The 16,290-nt window shown below is 27.9% G+C and overlaps 1 protein-coding gene across 3 annotated transcripts in view; it reads right to left on the bottom strand.

The window, feature by feature from the left end:
• The window catches only part of Nep3 (M13 family metallopeptidase neprilysin 3), a 175,514-nt gene that overhangs the window by 38,954 nt on the left and 120,270 nt on the right, over positions 1–16,290 (bottom strand). For all 3 annotated transcript variants that reach the window (XM_075382059.1, XM_075382060.1, XM_075382058.1), the window contains exons 4-8: positions 14,495–14,704; positions 9,462–9,745; positions 7,958–8,056; positions 4,556–4,726; positions 3,034–3,182 (exon numbers count right to left, since the gene is read on the bottom strand). In XM_075382059.1, coding sequence (XP_075238174.1) covers positions 3,034–3,182; positions 4,556–4,726; positions 7,958–8,056; positions 9,462–9,745; positions 14,495–14,704 — 913 coding nt within the window. The remainder of the gene's footprint in view (positions 1–3,033; positions 3,183–4,555; positions 4,727–7,957; positions 8,057–9,461; positions 9,746–14,494; positions 14,705–16,290) is intronic.

Consider the following 16,290-nt stretch of genomic DNA (forward strand, 5'->3'; position numbering starts at 1 on the left):
AAGAAGTACTGAAGAAAAACGTTTTACTGTTAAACAGTACAGCAGTTTATAGTATTAATTTTAACATTAATGTAGTAGTTGTATCACTTTCTAACCAAAAATAGATACAATTAAAGCCTGTATTCATATTGCCATTTTTATTATAAAAATAGAGTATGATTCAAACTAATCCACAATAGTATTATAAAATGTCAACAATTAAATGAATGCTGATGATTTAATTCAAATAGTTAAAAAAATGTTAAGAGAAAATCAATGAATGTAAAATGAATCAATAAATTCTCATGATTCTAATTTTCTTTTTGTATTGTTTACTTTAGATCAGAGAGTTGTACAAAGAAGCACCCTTAGTCAGTAGGCTCTTTAATAGCTAATATCTTGAAAACAGTGAAAGATATCATTGTGCAGTCTTCAACATCATCTTTTTTTGATAAATTTTATTTTGAAATGATCTGTCATATGATAATAGTGCCACTTCAAATATGGTGAAAACAAGATGACAGCCAAAATTTTAGAATAGGTTAGAAAAAGTATTTATGGCTACAATAGATATGACATAGTCAAAATTCTTTAAATTAACATTTATAGAAGAAAAAAATGGGTTGTGGACTTACTTCATATACTTTGTGTAACTTTTTAATTTCATAATAAATAACTTCGAAAACTAAGTTTTTATCAAAAATTACCTTTATTAATACTTTTATTAATTTTGTGTATTTTTAATAACATATATACAATAAGTAAAAAATTTAGTTAATATTAGATTGCCACTCTTAAAAACATGTTGAATCTATCCAATTCAAGTAAACAAAAAATTGTGTCACTTGTGTATGGACATGTAACTGGAAGTGTGGTTTGTTTTTTTTTAGTATTGAACAAAATAAAATGGTTACGAGTAAAAAATTTAAATAGCACAGGATTTTCAAAGTACAGTCATCATATGTAAAGTTACCTTAGTTAGGAAAAGCATTAGTGTGACCAAAATATTAATGATCATACTCAGTCAATTTTCACTACATTGGGAAAAATCAACATTACTTCAATTTTTCACAATAAGTAAAAGGCACCGATTTTACAAAGAAATTTATAAATAAAAACTTGTAAAAAAATGTTAAAGATGATAAAATTATTTTTATTTTGCATTCTTAATGGTCTCTCTACATTAAAGTAAAACAATTTATAGAATTCTGAAATTGAGAAAAAAGTCGTATTTTTTTTTGTAAAGAAAGAGGTACTTTTATTTGTTAATAACTTTGGAATGAGGTACTAAAAACGTAATGAAACATACTGCATTTGATAGATTAGAAAATCGCCAATAGAATCTATGTCCTTCGAATTGTTTGATAATTATGGTTGTAAGGGGAAGATTTCTTGATTAGTCACTTCTATTTCCAAAAAAATAAGCTTTAAATTTTATTAGTTAAGAGGCAGAAAGTCCCAAACAATTTTTAAATTGCCATATCTCAGATAATTCTTAAGACAGAAAATCAAGAAAGGAAGCAAATTGTCAGGAATTGAATGCTCTACAACTTTTATTTCAAATATTCATTTACAAATAATAATTTTTTAAGAAACAGGAATACTAAGGATAACCATTTAAGGAAGAATGAAGGTGCCACTTACCTTTCAAACTAGGATAACAAATGTATAAATTAAAGTTCCACTTATCAACAATTTTAAAAGTAAGTATCCGAGTACTACTGTATGTATCCCACCAAAAGTATATATCCCACCAAAAGTTGACTACTAGAATTAGGTTTTTAGTTTTCTGTTATTGTGTTTGGTGGTCAAGTTTGTTTTTTAAAGCCAACCCAGGGAGTACAGAGTCGAACAGAAAATAAAACTGAAAGTGATGTTAAAAGAGATTTTGTCAAGAATTTAATCTAGTTTAAAAAACATAAAAGTACATGGATTACTTAGAATTTACAGTTTTTGAATTATTCACAAAACGCCTAGTTTTTACCCTTCAATCTTTAATTGAAAAAAAAACACCTCTATAATGGATTTAGAACTCTTCCATTTCTTAAATTACAAGCCAAAATAAAATTTTCTTATAGTTTCACTATGCCCCAAAATTATTTTGTGCCCCTAATTACTTTCTTTGTTGAAAGTCTATTTGTAATATTTACTGTACTAAAGTTCTTACAATCATTATATACATATATATAATAAAAAAATATATATATAAAACTTTCTGAAAATTCAAATAGTTCATCAACATACTAACCACTGACCCACTTAAACTCAAAAAACATCAACTTAATTACCAAACACAGTAACAGAAAAACCTAAAAACACTAATACCAATAGTCGACTTCCATGGGATCCTGCATCATCAGTCGGTACATAATTTTACAATTACATCAACAAATAACAAAAACAAAAAAGAAATAATAACTTAAAAACTTCATTCCAGTATGACAGTGAAGTTGGCTTGTTACAAATTTTGTGGTTGTCAGGGTTTATGTTTCCTACATTTTTAAGTTTTTTTTTCTTTTCTGTTTCTGTGATTTGTTGATGTAATTGTAGAACTATGTACTGACTGATGATGCGGGATCCCACCAAACGTTGACTACTGGTATTAGTTTTTTTTAGTGTTCCTGTTACTGTGTTTGATGGTTAAGTTCTTGTTTTTTGATATATATTTATATATAAAATTTAGAATACATTGTTCTAAATTAATTATGCATTACTATTTTATAACTGAGAAAAAAAATATTTTCACTGCATAAACTTTATAAAAAGGCATTGTAATCTTTTTGTCATAAAAAGGATAATAGAAACTATCATTATTTATTTTATATAGCATGCTAAAAAAACTGATACAAAATATCAGTCCCTCAGATCAACATTGCCAGTTGTGTGACCTTTTACATGTCACCACTCCAGTGCTATATAAGGAAAGGACTATATTTTAAGTTTTAGTACAGATTGAATTCCAATTCTGTTTTTAATATCCTACATAGATATTAATATTTTTAATACTTAAAATTACACTTGAACAATTAAATAATTAATGTAATTTGTACTTACATTTTACCTTCTTTTGTATTGTTGTATTCAATTATAATTTTAGTCAAATTTGCTAAATATTCTGGTGCATAGACCACAACTTTTTCTTTATTTGTTATTTTCTTATTTACCAACCTTAGTGCATCTGAAAGGTATTCTGTCCAAGACATCTAAAAATAATAAAATTCTCACATTTTTATTCATTTATGCAATACAAAATAAGAGGAAGAATTTGTAATTATAAAGAGAAAATTAATACTATAATATAAACTATAACATAAAATATAAAATAGAATATAAATATAATATAAGTTGAATAGGGGTATTAGGAGTTACAGATAAGGAAAAACTCATTTTGTAGTTGGTTTTTTTTAAATATTGTCTTTTCTTAATTACTGTTGTAATTAATCTGTTTCTGTTCTTTGCTACACTTGTTCTACTAAATATGGTTTATAACTGTAAATGATAAGAATATAATAAATTGGAGTGATTTTCAAGTTAGAATGTTAGATCATATTTTGTCTGACTTCTCGACAATCTTATTCAGTATTTTTTTAATGATTTTTTAAATTTTCTTGCTATTAGTTTTTATTACTTTTAGTTTGAAAATTAAGTTCATATGTACTAGAACAAAATTATGAACTTTTATTAATAAACACAATAGCTGTAAATAAAAAAGTGACTGAAATTTCTTTCTGTAATTCCTTATCATTAAGATAATACTTTTAATACATTTTTTTTTTAATGATGAATTAATTCATTAATTCACCAAAGAAGCTTCCTGAAACTTGTTCATGGAAATTTTTAAATGGAAATTTGTAGTGTATGAAAGATACCAGCTTGATTGAGACTGAAAACTGGTACCTCCGGATGAAAGGGTGAGATGCTATCACTTTGCCATTGAGATCAACATTTTTAATTAATAATCTTAATTAATAGGTATTTATTATTTTGTCACTTAAAGATCAACATTCTCAACAATTTTCTAACACAAAATTTACCACTTACCACTAAACTTATTATGGTTAAAATGTAAAATTTGAAATGGAACATAAAAATGAATGTAATTTCCATTTATGTATTTTATATAATGAACAAAAAATAATTATAGTAAATTGTTTAAATATTTTCATATGAAATAATTTAAAAATGTTACCTAACTTACAAACACATTTTAAAACGTATCTATTTTTCACAAACACTAATAAAATTTATGTGATTCAGTAAGAAAAGGAATAGCAATTCAAGACTAGAATGAAAACATACTGATTTGTGGTAATACCAGTTTACTTTGGTTAAAATTAATTTTGTTGGTTCAAATTAAATCTAAATTTGTAAATTGTTGGACTCAAACTGTGAAGTTACAATAAGTACCCATTATTATTAATTGTAATGTTCTAATTCACAAATTTAATTTAAATTCCATTTAAGCATTGAAAACTATCTGCATCTCCTAATGTGTTTTAATCAAGCATTCACACTTACTCATATAGGATTAGAACAAACATAATTTTATAACTTATTTTCCTTTAATTTTACTCACAAATGGTGCTAGCTCCTCCAAATCAGCAACTGCCATTCGATGGTAAACTTTTTCTTCATCTCTTCTTTCATCAGAAGGAATTGTGATTTCTGCCAAGTGCGTTTCAAATTTTATTACTTCCCTCATTTGCTCTCTTGTTGAATTTTCTTCACCTCCCAAAAGTACACCAATCTAACATAATGAGTAAATACAATTTACAATTTCTGTTACAATAAAACAAAACCACAGCATTCAATTTGTTTTAATTATTGATAGATTATTTGGTTTCATTGTAAGTTAATCTTTTATTTCACTTCCACAAATTTGAATAGAATACTCTAGGTAAATTGTAAATTTAAAAAAATAAAAATAAACATGATTTATGTTTTCCTTTAATAATTTTTCACCAAAAATATATACATAGTAATAGTAATAATGATATAGTGATAGTAGTAGTAGTAGTGGTGGTCTAATGTAAGAAATTGTAGTTTTAAAACTGGCATTATTAGAAACTTCAGAATAAAAAAAAAATCTACCAAATTTTTTACAAATTCTATGTATTTTTAAAAATGAAAACTGTTGCATTCAAGTTTTAAGCATAAGTAGATTAAAATTTAAATGTAAAATTTATGGTCAGTCACATTTGAGTAAATCATTGGAAAACAACTTTTTCTTAATTATAATTTTTTTTTTTAATTCTTTTTTCTTATGTTTAATTTTATACAAGTTTGCCAGTGAATAATCCTTAATGTAAAAATATTAAAATTTATTTAAATTTATTTATTTAATTTTAAGAAAATTATTTCTGTAATGTTTTTTATAATTTTTTAGGTATGCATAAGAGGCTATATTAAAAACTTCATGTTAGGTACTTTTGTAACAAAATTTTGTTACAGTTAGCAATTTTTTGGCAAGAAAAATATGACTACTTAACTAGTTGAAACTGTTCACTTATTTCTACAAAACTACTGCACATTTATGTAAGCTCTCAAGCAGCTGAATTATTTTGTTTTCTCTTTTTAACACTGCTTATGATATTCTAGATTCTGATCTCAAAATGTTGTTTATGCCCAAAAAGCATGATGAAGTATATTTACTAAGAAGTTTTCACTCTAATTTTTATTAACAATTTGTTTCCATAATGTGAAGTATAAAATAGTTTGACAAAAATCACATTTTTCATTCCTCTATACCAAGAATAAAAGAATGAATTTCTTACATTCTTCCAAATTTTATTAGTCACCTTTTTAATGCTGCAACACAGAATATTACTTCATCTAGGACTCAAAATTTTCCTTCCTTGAAATTCTTTTTTTTAAATTCAATCCAGAGATTTTGATTTCGGTGTTACAATTCTTTTTTTTTTTTTGTCTTCAGTCATTTGACTGGTTTGATGCAGCTCTCCAAGATTCCCTATCTAGTGCTAGTCGTTTCATTTCAGTATACCCTCTACATCCTACATCCCTAACAATTTGTTTTACATATTCCAAACGTGGCCTGCCTACACAATTTTTTCCTTCTACCTGTCCTTCCAATATTAAAGGGACTATTCCAGGATGCCTTAGTATGTGGCCTATAAGACTGTCTCTTCTTTTAACTATATTTTTCCAAATGCTTCTTTCTTCATCTATTTGTCGCAATACCTCTTCATTTGTCACTTTATCCACCCATCTGATTTTTAACATTCTCCTATAGCACCACATTTCAAAAGCTTCTAATCTTTTAGAAGCCCAAATAACAAAATTCTTCTATCTCCATAATCTTTTCTCCTCCTATTTTCACATTCAGTGCGCCATCTTTGTTATTTCTACTACATTTCATTACTTTTGTTTTGTTCTTGTTTATTTTCATGCGATAGTTCTTGCGTAGGACTTCATCTATGCCGTTCATTGTTTCTTCTAAATCCTTTTTATTCTCGGCTAGAATTACTATATCATCAGCAAATCGTAGCATCTTTATCTTTTCACCTTGTACTGTTACTCCGAATTTAAATTGTTCTTTAACATTATTAACTGCTAGATCCATGTAAAGATTAAAAAGTAACGGAGATAGGGAACATCCTTGTCGGACTCCCTTTCTTATTACGGCTTCTTTCTTATGTTCTTCAATTATTACTGTTGCTGTTTGGTTCCTGTACATGTTTGCAATTGTTCTTCTATCTCAGTATTTGAACCCTAACTTTTTTAAAATGCTGATCATTTTATTCCAGTCTACGTTATCGAATGCCTTTTCTAGGTCTATAAACGACAAGTATGTTGGTTTGTTTTTCTTTAATCTTCCTTCTACTATTAATCTGAGGCCTAAAATTGCTTCCCTTGTCCCTATACTTTTCCTGAAACCAAATTGGTCTTCTCCTAACACTTCTTCCACTCTCCTCTCAATTCTTCTGTATAGAATTCTAGTTAAGATTTTTGATGCATGACTAGTTAAACTAATTATTCTGTATTCTTCACATTTATCTGCCCCTGCTTTCTTTGGTATCATGACTATAACACTTTTTTTGAAGTCTGACGGAAATTCCCCTTTTTCATAAATATTACACACCAGTTTGTATAATCTATCAATCGCTTCCTCCCCTGCACTGCGCAGTAATTCTACAGGTCTATTCCAGGAGCCTTTCTGCCATTTAAATCTTTTAATGCTCTCTTAAATTCAGATCTCAGTATTGTTTCTCCCATTAAAATTCTTACAGAGTTATTATATTTTAGAAAAAAAAAACAACAAAAAACAGGATTTTAATTTGATAAAGTTTATAAGATTTATTACAAACAAGAAAACTGTTCAGTTTTTGCAAATCAGTCAAATCTATCAGGAGTTTCTTCCTAATTCTAAGATGCGCTAAACAATATAATAGTGTTTATAAAACAGACTATGCTACTGCAATAATTTCTGCCCTAAAATAAAGTATCTGTGGTGAAAACAAATATTCTAGTTTTCCTTGTATGTTTTTTATCAGCCTGGTTTTGTTTGTATTTTATTTGAACTTTTGGGATTAGCAATCCAGGTCATAGCCATAGCTTTTGAATTGTATGTATACATTTATTCTAATCATACCTCCATAAAAACAGAACTCTGCAAAAAAATATCTTGTATTTCGAAATTATTAAATATAGATTTGCAATGTTTTGATAGTTATCCAAGCATTCAGTTTACCTCAGCCACTTCCCAAGATAGCAGACTGGCTGGTTTTTATTTTTATTGTGATAATTTCAGACATATCTTTTCATTATGTACATTAGCCACATATATGGATAAAGTGGAAGGTGAAAAAACTGATAATGAAACCAGATGATGTAAAAAAATGCTAAGTTAAAAAAACTGTTAATAATAATTTACTAGAGTTAATGATCGATTTTAGTTTATAGAGAAACCTTATTAACTTCTTAACTAGAAATAGTTAACCTATGAAATCTGATTTTATACCTTTGTCATATACTCAAGATATTCTTTCAGAACTTTCTCATTAGCTGTTTTATTTAGATATGTGTCTCTTGTTGGTAATGTAAGACCTCCTTGATCAACCTGAAAAAAAATGATAAACATTACAAAAATTAATTAATTTTTGTTATAGACATTGTTACTTTTTAATACTACAGTAAACATACATAAAAAACATATTACCACTCACTATCTTTTGTTTAAAACTAAAAATGTTTTGTAAAAGTTCAGCAAAATGAAAACATTACATTAAAATTAAAAAAAATTTAGATATTAATAAAAATTACAAATTAGAATGTGTAAATATTACACATTCACAAACATAAAGATCAACATAAATTTATGCACTACCAAATAAATTATTAAAGTAATGGTTTACTTGGTTTATTTAATTTAATAACTATTTTGGAATAATTAGTACAGACATTTTATATCTATCTGATTATTCTGCTAGTAAGAATAGAAAATATTTTTTTCACTGACAACTTTTATGTGAGAAAATTGTTTTAAAAAGAAATTTCTAATACATCAGTTTTTAATAGTAGTTCTTGAATAAATAGAATTCTCTATTTATATATTAAACTGTTTAGACACTTATAAAAATAATGTACTGAACTCACATCTCTTGTGATAGTAGGAGTATGATAAAAATACAAAAGTTTTATTTCTACAAAAGAAGTTGCCAAAAAGAAATGTAAGTATATTATTTAAAATATTTATAAATTTATTATTTTATGATCCTATTCATATTTCTTAAGATATCCACGTTTAGTTCACTAAGTAATGAAAAGAATTGCTAAAGGAATGATTAATATGGATTGCAAAGATTAGTGCTAATATTTGGTGGTGCAAGATATAGAAAATATTTTAATTAAAATTTAGAACAGAATAAAAAACTGGAGAAGAATATCAAACATATCAAGTAACTTTGCAAAAAATTAATTCATTAGATTAAATTATTTATCTTGTACTGGCAGCATCAATAATTTAGTAAAAGGAAAGAAAATATAAAGCGTTAAGCATAACACACAACTGAAAAGATGAAAAGAAGCACCTGCTAAAAAGGACTACATGCTAACTTTACTTTCTGTATTTGAATCAATTGAATGTGAGATTTATATATTATTTTAATAAATAAAATTTCTGTTAAATTTAAGTTTCTTTTTATTTGTATACTTTTCTCCTTCTGCAAAGTTAATAACAACAAAAATCCACAATGTGTTCTTTTGTGACTAAAATAGAGATTTTCTATTTTCGTCTGATATTCAAGTTCGGCTACCACAATTTGCAGAGTCATGCAGAAAAGGATATCTCTCATTTAAACTTCATGTTAAAGGAGATAATCTATAATTAATTAATCTTTTAAGAGAGTAAACCCATTATTTAATCTTATCCATGCTACCAGCATTTATTCTCCAAAATATGAAGCAAGCAAATAATTTTGCCTATACATGAAAATATTATTTCATTATAATTTATTTTCACATACCTGAATTATATACATGCTGGAATTTCTGTCATCTTCCATAACAGCCCATGTAAATAATCCACCCATGTTATATTTGTTCTGAAGAGTGTGCAGTGTAGTTTGTAGATTCCAGTTAGAAATGTTGAAATAATCTCCTGTTACATTCCATCCACCAACTTCACGTAATAAATCAAGCATTGGTTGAGCACCAAGTGCTTCCACTGTATCGTTGGGATCCATACACGACAGGTAATAGAGTTTAGCTTTCTTTTCTGCTTTACTCTTCATTGAATTAAATGGCTTTTCTATGTGTATATAAAAATATTGATTAGCATTTTTACTTCAGTGACTGCAATGTGCAACACATTAGAAACATGAATTTACACATTATATGCATTTTTTAAATGTTAAAAAAGACTTCTGATTATCTAGTAAACCAAATACAGAAGAAAAAAAAAATACTTATATTAAAATTGTATTTACATGAATAAATTCATTTTAAAAATTCCATCTTTATATTACCAGCATGTGAGCTAAACTATTTGTAAGTATTCTGATATTGACTATCAATTAAAGTTTTTATAAGATTCTATCATTCAGTAATCATTATATCATAGTGTGATGAATTTAATGAGTAATATCATGATTAAGAAATAAGTGATTATGTCTGTTAAAGTATGAGATATCATCTATCTTCTTTACACTTAGCTAATTAATTTATTTAATAACTAGTTATTTTAAGTTCACCATTTCAATTAAGAGAGTTTCTGCCAAAGCAAGTAAACTATCTTTTTCTTTTATTTTGCTAGGTTTCTCCTTTGCCCAGAGAAGCCAAAATATATAAGAAGGGATATTGAAAAGAGAAGGGATAGATGTGGAAAAAGGATGATCACCTTCATTAAGCAGAAATTGTGGGAAATTGTAGCACAAAATAAACAATTAGGAACAGGCAAGAAAATTCAAGGACCCTCCAAAGCTTCGGTTGCCTATCACACCTATAATCCTTACATCAAGGCATTCTTTCCCAGGATGTGAATAAAAAATTAATGACGAATGATTTTGTACTGATTGTTGAAATATATGTTGTAAAAAAAATGACTTTTCCACATAAAATTAAAGAACTAATTAAGGACAGAGTTAGGTTTTATAAAGTAACAGCCTTGCTGATACCAGAAATTTTGTAAAATGAGGAAGTATCTGATTTCACTAGTTTACTGAAGTTAAGAATTATAAGTTTTTATCTTTAACTTCAGTAAACCAGTACTGACTATGAAATTGTGATATTGCTTGCTAATTATATTTGCTTGTTAAGGCATGGTAAAAAAGAGATGATATTACAGAATTAAGTTTAGTGTTCTGCTGGCTCTTTTATTCTCCTGTAATTAAATTCCACTAAATTATTCATGTCCATTTATTTGTTCATCTGCTTTGTATCTGATGAGCTACAGCTTTCTCATTCAAATACTTCCCTAACAATTTTTTCCCTCACAATACAATAACACTAACCAATAAATTTTTTTTGTGTATCTGGAATCATATATGGTGATTTTAACTAATTTTGGGGTGCTGAATTCAAAACTTTTATCAGAATTTGTGAAGTATGTCAAATTTTTTAGATACATATGATTTATCTTCCAGTAAATGCATAATCACCGTCAAACCAATATTTAAAAAAAATTATTATTTATGTGTATTCATTTAAAATTTGTTCAAATCTACTGAATTTTTATTTATTCAAATACAGATAAATTGAAATAAATTAATATAATTTTAAAACAACAGTTTCTAAAAGTCTAAATCTTTAGAAATGTCTTTAAAACAACAATTTTTAAAAGTTTAAATCACTGGAATTGTTTTACTTTAATTTTTAAAATATGTTGACAAATGTTTTCGCTTGTATGATGTTTGATCAGTATCTCTACACAAAAACCAACAATAGTCACTCATCATTCCAAGATCCCATCTTCCGTGGTTTTTCAGTAATAAAGTTTATATGGGAGTGTAGGAAATGAATTTTTAATGACATCCTAATCCTAAACGTTTGTAGATATCCAATAGCTTATTAACCAAAATAACATAGTTTTCATCTTTCTGTTGCCTAAAAAACCACCAACAACATCTTTGAAGGACTTCCATGCAGCTAGTTCACATTTGCTAAGTTTATCGTCAAAAGTTGAGTCCTTAAGCAGTTTCTTGATTTGAAGTGATAAATATACCCTCCTTGAGCTTACCTCACTCATTAGGAAAACTTATTTTTAAATGATTAAATCCTGGTCCATCTTTGTCTAGTGCCTTTATAAAATTTTTCATGAGTCTGAATTTTATGTGAAGTGGGAGCAGTATGATTTTACCACTCTTAATTAATAATAAATGCTTTACATTTTTTTCACCTGCCACACAGTTCTGTCACAATGGCCACTTCTTTGCTTGGTAATGACTTTTTGTATTATGACTATCCCAAAGACAAAGAAAACAACAATATTTCATAAATCCATCTTCTTAACCAAGAAGTAACACAACTTTCAGATCACTGCAAATTTGCCACATATGCTCCTTGTATTTTATTGCCTCTAATATTGATACTATAAAGTTTCTTTCATATGTTTATTTCATATCGACTGCATGAGCTGATGGAATGGATGGCTGTTTCCATTATGCAATAAAACTGCTTTCATGCTAACTTTTAGAAAAGTCAATAAATGACACCATTGTTCAGGAATATGCTGAATTCCAAGCTCTTTCATCAGGCCATCGACTTCAGTACAAATGCACAATGAAATTTTCATAGTAAAACAAGTTGATAGAGTTTTATTTTGGGTTCTAAATGTAGTAACTTTTGTGTTTTCCACTAAAAGATTCCACTGTTGCAGTCTAGACCCCAGAAGTTCAGCTTGCTGCTTTGGTAGCTGTAAATCGCAAACTAAATCATTAAGCTCATGTTGTTGAATTACATGAAGTGATTTCTCATCAGATACTGGAAGAAATTTTACAGTATCCTCGACATCATCTGCTTCATTTTCAGATTGTTCTTCTAGCAATGTTGGATTAGATGGTGGTACAGGTACAGGTAATTCCTCTCTGTGTGGTACTGGCTTTAGAGCTAAGACATCTGCATATTTTATGAACTTACTATTTTTGAAAATCTAAACATATTTGTCATACAAAAGTAGCAGTCAGTGGAATAGTCCATAAGCTCTTGCCAAGCCACCAGTACAGCAAATGGCATAGCTCATCATTTCCCCTTCAACCATTCAGTTAGAGTTACTGAGCACCATATGCAAATAACATGAGGGGCCCAGATTTTATCTTTATCCAGTGTGCAATAAAAATAAAATTTTTAAGCTATTTTTATCAATTCAGAAAAAATAATCTTTTTTGAGATTTAGCCGTAAGTTTACCATAAACATAAAAAAATTGTCTGGATGATTTGAACACCCATGAACTTCAGCAGAAGCCATGTTGTACCAAATAAAAATGAGAAAAATCACTTTTTTATTATAAAGAATTGATAAAAATATGGCAAAACACTAATAACTCTGTGAAACACAATACACAGTATAGACAAATGAAGCTAGAATGAATAAGATTTTAGGCTCTGTAGTATGTAGCAACTGATGTCTGTGTGATGTCATCATACAGACATGTTTGTATGTGTCTATTTCTCATGATACAGCATATATATATATATATATATATATTTTTGTTCTTTATTAAACATCTATCCATATTTTTTAAAAGTAAAAATACAAAAACTATTCTTAATTGTAACCAGTATTTGATCAAAATGAGTCATTGTAAAAACCTTTTTTCAAATTTATGATTTATGTAAATCCTTTATGAGGTCACCTGATTCAATTATGAATCGGTTGCAAACTTGTTAACTCACATATGGCTTAAAAATGGGGCTTATTTTGTTACATTATCTTAAAAAATACATTTAAAATAAACTTAATTTTTTCAGTAAATCTAATAAAGTAAAGAAGTAAATTTCATATTAATCAAATATATAAAAAAATTTGAGCATTTTATAATTACAGTAATCGTTAAACTTTTATTTAGTTTTCATTTGTGCTCATTAACATACTGCAAAATAAGAATTTGAATTAATTAAAAAATTAAAGAGAATATTTAGAGAGAATTTTACTTGTAGTTTTGTATAGATAACCCTATCCAAATACTATACTCATGTATTGTTGCAATAAGCGTTAATTTTGTAATTTTTTGAAATCATCTAGAAACCACATATATACCAGTAAAGAGAATGCTGGATAGTCAAGGATGGGGTTATAAAAAATAGTAATGGTAAATTTTTCTGTCCATAGATTGTTAATGATGAAAGAAAGAGACCAAATTAACCCATTCTATCAAAATGTGATCTCTGACTGATACAAAATTTTAAATGGGCCAAAACAATTATTTTTGACTAATCAAGACACTGCTAATTTTCACACTTTTCAAAAAGAAATTTAAATCTTATTCAGGTCATTTTAATTATATTTCTTATATACATTAGAGCAATAAATAAGTTGTTTTACAGTGAGTGCAATTTTCTAGCACTTTTCCCTCAATATTATATTCACTATAACATCATAACACTAATTACATTATTTGTTTAGTACTTGTAAATGTGAGGTATTTATAAAACAAACAAAATTAAAAAAAAACAATAATGAATTAGAGTAATAAATGGGAAGGTGAAGTGATTTGGGTCAGTGTGGAAATGATGATTATAGTAGTATAGTAATTGTAGAGTTCCTGTAGTCAAAGAATTAATTCATTGACACAGTTAAGAAAATAATTAATAATAAAACTATTGAGGTCCTTACAACTCTTCAACATTTATATTATATTAAGTTTTTTATACATTTAAAATACTCGTATAATAAAGCACTTGTTACATTGAAATGAATAAGTGTAGCTGAGCAGTTATAGCAAGGCACTGGCAGAGGGGAGTAGATGTACAGCTGTAAGTAGAGGAGAAAGTGCCTTGCTAGAACGGCTCTGCTATAAAGTTTTTATTTTAGTATAAACCCTTAAAAAAAATAAATACTTACGTAAAGCATTCTTAACTATTAGCTGGTTTTGTTGATCGAGCTTAGTGAATGTTCCCCACATGGATTTTCCATCTGGTATAGGATTTGCTCGTACCCAGCTTCCACAAGCAAATTCATAAAAATCTTCACAAGGATCAACAGATTTATCAATGGAGGTTAATAGCGAAGCTGCCGTTGTAATACATGTTTCTGTTAAGCAGTACATCTCATCTGAAAAGTAATGATCAATAACATTAATTATTGATATCCTACATAAGATTCAAGAAGCAGTTAAGTAACAATGTTATAATTATTTTTGAAGGGTAATAAATTAGTAAATAATTACAGAAATAGTCTGTATAAACTAGATCAGGTGCTGGTTTTTAAACAGTTTTGTGTGGGAACTAGTAGCTCAAATGTTGTATCACTTACAAAAGATTTTATTGTCAAATTTCGTGCTTCATAATCTGAATTATTGAAGTTTATTCAAATGTTTATCCTGTAAACCCTTGAATATCTCAAAATAATGCTTGTATGACTTTTTCTATCGCTATATAAATTTTCCAGTTCCCAAAAATTTTCTTTTGAATAACATAATTTATGAACTATCAATTAGTAATAAATAATATAAATTTCTGCTGTATTAATAGCAATCTTATGTTATAAACAGAATTCTCTAAAAGGTCTCACTAAAAAAGTAAATTTCTGCACCAGAAATAAATGTGTAAGTGTACAAAGAATAAATTATAACTTGATTACAAAAAACAAAGACAGAAGCTAAATGCTATTGCTAAAAGATAAATTTATTTATCAATCACAATTTTTAGAAAAAATAATTTAAATTTTATAGTTTAGGCATAGAAAGTACAAAGTTTTATTTTTTCTTAGACTTTAATATATGTACTCATATGTAATTAAGTTACTTAATGTGTGTATATACACACACACACACACACACACACACACACACACACAGAGATAGAGAGAGTGAAAGACAGAGAGTGTTTCTAAAAACCATTTCAAGAATTCAGGGAATGGGTCCCCCACTTTGAAATATGGAAAAAAACTTTATATCAACATATGTCCAAATATCGCCCTGAAATTTTATATACTGCTAGGATACCTAGAGGTTTACTTGTAAAAAAAATAATAAACCTGATCTCTCAATCCGTTTCACAATGGCGGCCATGCAGACTTTAATTGTTAATAACTTCATAACCGCTGTTTGTTTAAATGTTATGAGGATGTTGAACTGACTGTTTATGATAAAGATAAAACTTGTTTTGTTTGTGTCCTCCAAACCCACGAATATGAAACTTCGATCCATTTAGAAAGATGTCGTACACTGACACCTGGACTGCACTGAAAAGCATTGATAATTTCATCAATAATAGCATCCTGTTAGACAGATCGTTTGAAGCTGGTACGAATACTAGGTAGTGAACCAGTATCGAGGAAGATTGCAAACATTCGCGCTAATTGTTTAGGTCCTGGATTTAGATCTGGAATCCTGCGATTGCAAAAACTTATTTCATATTCTGTTGCAGCAGCTGTAAGATTACCATTACACACACCCAGATTGAATTCCAAATCAGCTTATTCCTCTGTTTAACAATCCGGCTGTGGAGTCTCCAACATAAAATGATTTTCAGCCCAAAGAAAACCACAATGATGTGGCTTAAGAGCCTCACTGCTTGGCTTTTAGGTGTTACACAGACATTTTTCTGCAGGCCCAGCGACTCCTCTTGCTGGATGTTATAGACGGTTATAGAACAATCTTGCAGGAGGCAGTCTGTGTTACAGCCAGAGTCAAACCA

Source organism: Lycorma delicatula, chromosome 1, assembly GCF_047948215.1.
Source record: "Lycorma delicatula isolate Av1 chromosome 1, ASM4794821v1, whole genome shotgun sequence".
In the NCBI taxonomy this organism is placed as follows: Eukaryota; Metazoa; Arthropoda; class Insecta; order Hemiptera; family Fulgoridae; genus Lycorma; species Lycorma delicatula.